The sequence below is a fragment of the Limulus polyphemus genome, unplaced genomic scaffold (assembly GCF_000517525.1).
Source record: "Limulus polyphemus unplaced genomic scaffold, Limulus_polyphemus-2.1.2 Scaffold5729, whole genome shotgun sequence".
In the NCBI taxonomy this organism is placed as follows: Eukaryota; Metazoa; Arthropoda; class Merostomata; order Xiphosura; family Limulidae; genus Limulus; species Limulus polyphemus.
The window spans coordinates 6225-13380 of NW_013671339.1; the positions used below are offsets into that span (position 1 = coordinate 6225).

Here is a 7156-nt window from a genome sequence, read left to right on the forward strand (position 1 = left end):
ACTGTTAATAGTTTGGGCATTTTCCTCTGCATTTATCACTACCATGATAATTTCAAGAATAAAAATGAACAGTGAAGGAAATAAAACAAGGCATTTAGATTAAGGATTGCCATGTGTCCAGCCTGGTTTTATCAGTAACACAGTTTTACTTGTGTGATACAAAAACTAAAAAAATTCAAATTTATATCTTAAGATATTTTTCTAGTAGAAATCTAAGATATTGAAAATATCATACACCTATTCTGCTAGCAAGCTTCATCAGACATGACCATAATAACGTATAAAATATGAAATTAAAATAAAGTGCAAAATGACAGAAACATAAAGAATCAATAAATGATTTCCACTATGTGCACCTGAATTTAAAATCAAACACAATTAGAAACAGAAGTGTAAACTAAAAGAGTGAATGAATGATGTAAGCTGTCATAAAACTTCCACACTTTATCTACAGAATGCTTTAAAATCCTGAAGACACAAACAAGTTAAAACCACAGCCATAAAGTTAGATACTTATCTTCAATTACATACGAGAACTTTACTGAAATGGGTGACTTCAGTCATGTGCTTTTTCTTTATATGTTGTTAATCATGACAAATTATTTAACAAGATAATGTTATATTTTTTATAACAGGAACTGTGTTGGGAGGTATCTATCTCTACATAGCTTCAAACAGTTAACCTGTAGTTTTTTAAAACATCTCAACCATAGAACAGATATGGGATCATCTAAATAGGAGTCAATTATAACCCCAATCCATAGACCAGAATTAATTAAAACTATCACCATGAGAATGAACCACGTCCTAAGTGAGACTTGTGGTGACAAAAGCTTTAATTGAGGAGCCAAAAAAACACGTCCCATACAGCACTTTTAGTCATTTGAAGAAACATAAATCTAAAACAGTAGAAGAATATGTTAGAAAAAAAAAATTGTGTTGATACAGAAGATTTCATTTTGAGAGTGGATCATAGGCCTGAAGATAGGACTTGCACAAACTACACAGAGGAATGTAGCAATTTGTCAAAAGCAACATAGAAGGAAAATGATAAGGATCAGAAAAAAAAAAGTTCCCTGGACAGTTCCTATAGGGTCATGATTATATTAAAAAATGACAAATAAAACATACAGATAAAGGTCAACAATGTATACTATAGCTGAAGCTATTTAAAATTCAAATAAAACACTAAAAATTATTAAGCCTAAAACCATGAAATAAATACCATTGTAAATCTATGCTACTAAATCCAAGCAAATATCTGAACTTGAGTTTCAGTGCTTGCAATGTTATGTATTTTTTTGATTGATTAACAAATATCAATAATAGAAAAGCCACTCCACTTGTTTTTATGGTAAATAATTTTGGTTCCTACTGCACAACAGTTAAATGAAAAAATACATTATCAGGAAAATGAAAGGAAACTACAAGATCTACATTCACTGTAATGAAAGCTAAGTAAATGATGAATGAGAAATTTATAGTAATAAGTTCTTGTTAACATCTGAAAGATGGAGAAACAATGAAAACTAAGAACTGGTAGAATTTGAACCTTACCACTCAGGTGCCTTCTGTGAATACAAAACTGATGATGGATGAATGTAAAGTGTATGGTCTCCACGAATAGTCTTGTATACACCGGAGTAATGTAAGTAGGCTGCATTAGCAAAGAATCCAGCTACGATACAACGACACACAGCATCAACATCCCCTACAATTAATAGTACACAAGAAAGATGATCAGTATATTTACAAGCAATTTCAACAGGAAAAAAACACTTGTCAATGTCACTAAACTACAATTAATACACCATGCAATAGAAGTTAGTACCCTTTAAATGCCTGTTCCACTGACAACCAGGCTATAATGAACAAATCGAGCTATAACTGTAATGCATCCACCATACATCGTTGGAATGACACACCTGCTACTTGATTAACTGTCACTTATTAGTCAATTACATTCAATTAAGTGTCCTATTATCAGCTTGTTTTGGTTTTTATAAATACCTTTTATGAACTAACCTTCAGATACATTTTAAGATTTACTTTTTTGAAAATTCTGAACTGTTTTATATGAAAATGTATCACATATGCTCTGTAGTACTAAATCTGCGACAGGCTAAAAATACCAATTAAATCAGTTTCTCCCTACGAAATCTCACAAGCAACTCCACTAAATTCTTGTTAAAAATAATTATATTTCATGTAATAAAACTAGTAAAAATTCTTGTCTAGTGTGTGACAGATAATATATAAATCACTGAAAACAAATACACTCTTAGTCTAAGCAAAAACAAAGACAGTACAACATTTACTATGAGGCACAAAAACTTATGTTAACACTAGATAACTTCTGAAGATTTAAATGATTCATAAGGTTGAAGTCATTAGAAATATTAAAATCATGGTAATATCACAAAATTTGTAAATTATAGATGCTTTAGAACTTTTTCTAGTTCCATCATCAATGTGCAAAATTTAAAAAACTTAACATATTTACCACAAACCATTATAAGCTTTAAGCAAGAAGTTGCTGATACAGAGAGAAATTTAGAAAGAGCACATACAAAACGATTAACACGTACAGTACAGGCTGAAAAAACCCATAAAAACACATGAGAAATCAACACACAACTTTATACTTATTGTACTACGCACATGATAGCAGCCAACCCTTTGTTTTCCCTTTTAGTTCTTGCTATCTAGCTAAAAACAAAAGTCCTGTTCATGTAATGGTATTACATTATTAGTCCATGTCTAGTAATTTCTGATAAATACAGTTAAATGAACAATGTATTCAACAATCAACATTTTTAGTGAATAAAGAATAATTAATATTAACACTTTTCTGCACAAGTCACTGTGTTACATTCAAAATTTAATTAAACACCTTTACTATCAAATGTATGTGAATGACATTAATATCATAATGTATGTTATGATTCAAAGTTATATGTTATCTAAGTTTTAGTCCTTAGTTTAAAAGTAACCTTTAAAAAAATCTACTCAAACTTCACAAGTATTGTCATGTGACCCAAAAATATAATGTGCAGATGTACATCTAGACAATAAGATCATTACTTAACCTATTGACACATACATTTCAAAGTTCTCTGGATGAATGCAGTTGAAATAAGTAATACATTTTATCAACCCCCGACTGGTGCCACAACCACCTTCAATACATTTGTTTGAGCTTTATAGCCTACATGTAGAGGTTACACATGCATGTATATAATCATTAGAAAGAGCTTTATTTATACTATAATCCAACAAAAGGTATTTTTAAATTGGCACACAGTTTTCATCACAGGGTACATGTAACTGCCTGTAGTACTGTTGGCTGTTTGGTCAACTATAGCACTTATGGTTGTTTTTTAGATAAATATGTTATTGTTAGAGATACAGTTTATATTTAAGTCTTACTATTATATTTTAGTTAATTATGTATTATTTATGTTTTAAGATGCATAACTGAAAGGTTTAAACATATTTTAGATATACATCAGTTCTCAAGGCTTACGATATTATGCAGTGCATGAAAAGGGTTGTTCATCTCTGCCAGATAAAATATTCAGTTTGAGTGCAAATAACAACTACAGATAAATAACATATTTTTATTAGAAAGATGTAATTGAAATAATGTCATTCCTTCTGTACAAGATACTTATAATCTTTAACAAAATATTACAAGGTTTTGTGAAGATACCTCACAGTACCGTATGTATTGTTACATAAATGTCCTTCCCCAGTCGAGCAGATGTGAAACATGTCCTCCTGTTAAGAAAGGGTTAATTTGCCATAACTTTTTTGTTAAAGCAAACTTACCCTATTTAACACTGATAATGTTTATAGTTTGTAACATGTAAGCAATATATTAAGTTAAAGCTTCACTATTATTTAGTTCAAACAGTATAAACACAAAAAACTGACATAAATGTGGCTAATTATGTGATAATATTTTTATTATGTAATAAAGCATGATTATTTGTGAGTTATTGAAAATAGTAATAATCAGAAACACTAATTTTGATTATTTTTGTGAGTCATGACACTAATCCATCAACCTTTTCTAGCTCAGTATCTTTTACAGGGCTCAAAATGACACTGAGTTTTGAAAAATTCTGTGTTATCTCTTCCTTCAAATTACCTCAACAATAACAAAAAGAATTGTACATGGTTCTGCAGCTCTTATCTGACAAAATTTAAGACCATCAGTAGAAAATTTAAAGATCTATTTCTAAGCAAATTGACCAAAACATTTTAATAGAAAAGAACTGTTCAAATACCTCCTATAAGTAATTCATTCAATTTTTAATGCATTTACAATGATGTGTTTCTCATCTACTAATACGACACACTTTGTTACTCATCTCCATAGTTTTCTACCTATGAACCAAATCTATGTTATAGAAAAATAAAATTATACACATATACACACACAGTTTTTGTAGGAGCCTACAATTTAAATAGTCCTGTTTTTCAGATCACTTTCTGTATGTTTGAAATCTATGGCAAATGCTTCAATTTTTCAATCTTATTTTCCAGTTCTATGCTAAAACCATCAACTCAGATAACTTTTCCTTCATTCTTCTTCTCATAATGTTTGACTTTGTGATGACCTTGACTGGACATGTGTACCACTCTCATCTGTCATCCAATACCACATGTATGTCCAGTTGTTTAGTTTTTATTGTTTTGTTCAGGTTTTTGTCAAACACTATAGCATGACTGTCATCATCCACTTGATGAATGGTGCTAATCAAGTATGCTGTTTTGTTCTCCTCACATGTGAAAGCCTATGCTACTTAATTATCCAGAAACATAATTGGGAAAAGTGATCCAATTTTATCATTAGTGTTACATGAGTAATGGTAAGACATAGTGTGCAAAGTTCATAAAACCTTACCTTTCAGTATGTCTAATTAACTGAATACATGAGTGAGTGTTCTGGTAGCTCATGTACCTTTGGTACTTGTTTTCATAGCAGGATCACTTGCAGACACAGTTGGACTGGACACATAATAAGTTATGGTATTTGTTTTCATGCAACAATGATAATCCTCTTTTCTTCGTGTTTCTCACAATGCGTATGTAAATCGAGTGCCTTTATACGCGTCATTCCAAGTTTGAAGGACTTGACAGACACTGTGCAGTTAGCTTCATATTTACTGCTGTTGTCTCACTTCAACCGCTTGCAACGTTTGATATCCCCCCCCCCCACCACCACCACTTATGAAACACGTATTCTCCCACTGGTCCATGTGAAATGTTATAGCCTTTCAACTTGATGCTGCAGTTTAATAGTATGGGTCAACGAACAAAGAATTGCCATTTGTATGACATCTGTTGTGCATGCTTGCTTGGGCCTGGATGCCAGACAGCTTTACTGTTTTTACAAAAGTAGTTCCACTTTGTCAAGATGACCAATTCACAGACCAAAACAAAATGTTCACACTCTCAGTACACATACATATTATTATTGTTATGAAATATGTATTTCTACTGATAGCGTGAACATTTCATTTTGGCCTGTAATTGATTTAAGACTCTGTACGAACACTGTAATAGCTGAAATGTTGAGATTTAAAATTTTCTTTTGATTTAAGTTTTATTAACATTTGTTTTAGATAAGGTAATTTCAAAAAATCAAAACTGTTACCTCTTATTTTTGATTCCTTCCCCATTGTTGTTATTATTTAGATGGTGAAAATCATTATACAGAATATGTGTGTATAGCCAGGTAAATAGTCTCAATTTTACTTTAGATACGGTCCAAGAAATGAAGCAAAATGTTAAGAAACTTTACAGGAACTATGAACTTGTTGAATACCTTCATATAGAATTCCTCTACCACAGTACAAACTTCTGTCAGATATTGGTAATATTCCTCAGTAGGAGCTCTAACCTAAAATACCCCAAGACAGATGAAATCCATTAAAATCCTACAATTACCAATAGCATCCATATTCAGATTTTAAACACATTAAGAACCAACCTGCTTGTGAATGTTGGTTATAAGATCCCTAATATTTGCAAGTACAAATCACACAAAAATACCATTAATCCCAGTTCTTTACACATGCTGTAGTGACAGACAAAAACATACAATTATTCGTTATGATGCAGTATGTGGACCCCACAGGTTGTGAACTGTATGTAAGCAAGTTAATAATTTGAGGGTCAAACAACCAATATACCAGCAATAGTACTGGCAGTCTAGTTCACACAAAAATGACCTTTATAGTTTCAGAACACTGCAGAACTTTTCAAAACCGGAGATTTTAGACACTCTGAACATTGTTAACAGTTAGAATAACTAACCTTCTGATGTCTTCAAAGGTATCTTGAACTTTGGTTAAGAGTTTGGAAAGTTGCTTTCTAATTTCTTCTGCCCTCATTAAACCTTTATAGTTGAGGAAGTGCTGTCCACACCATTTTTTGCTTTTGTTTTCCTGAAAGGATTTACAATAAAATTGGTAATTTATTCTGTCATAGTATAATAGTAATACATTTTGTAAACTATTAGGAACCCAAGTGCCCAACATTGTCTTCTAAAGTCATTAATAACACAGGCCTGCAAATTTAAGTTTTGGTTTTAATAGATGGATTTTCCATAATTCAGCTACACAGATTTTGAAAATAATATTCATTTCTTTCTATCATGTAAGGATTTTTTACAAATTTGGAAGAAAAAAAAGCTCTTACTTAGATCAAATTATTATTTCATTTACCACAATGATCATTTTTTATTATTATGTTTGTTATCAAAAATACAAACAAACTGCAGAAAAGGGAAGAACAGTGATGTCAGACGATTATGTATCCTCATTGATCCTGATTTTTTTGGTGAAATCTATGTATTTTAGTCTCAAAACTACTTGTTGTGGTCTTTCTTTTATGTATTGTGTTATGATGTTTTGTGAAAAATCTGTACGTGATGGAGAAAAATGGATATCATTTTCGGATTCGGTGTACAGGAATTACTGTAGAACATGTAAAAATTTCAAGAACATAAAACCATCGCAGCCCTGTGTAATTTCTAGCTCTGATCACTAGTTCTTACTGAAAGTTCTAGAGGTTTTGTCTATACTTTTGACACCTAAGTTACTCGAACCAAAGCTTTAAGACATTAATTTTGATTACATATAAT

General features: G+C 31.2%; 1 protein-coding gene across 1 annotated transcript in view; it reads right to left on the reverse strand.

Moving 5' to 3' along the window:
* LOC106472912 (probable ATP-dependent RNA helicase DHX35) overlaps nucleotides 1-7156 on the reverse strand; it is a gene marked incomplete at its 3' end in the record, with an annotated part of 57286 nt that overhangs the window by 3339 nt on the left and 46791 nt on the right. The window contains 3 exon segments of the mRNA XM_013933584.2: nucleotides 1558-1711; nucleotides 6328-6358; nucleotides 6360-6458. Coding sequence (XP_013789038.2) covers nucleotides 1558-1711; nucleotides 6328-6358; nucleotides 6360-6458 — 284 coding nt within the window.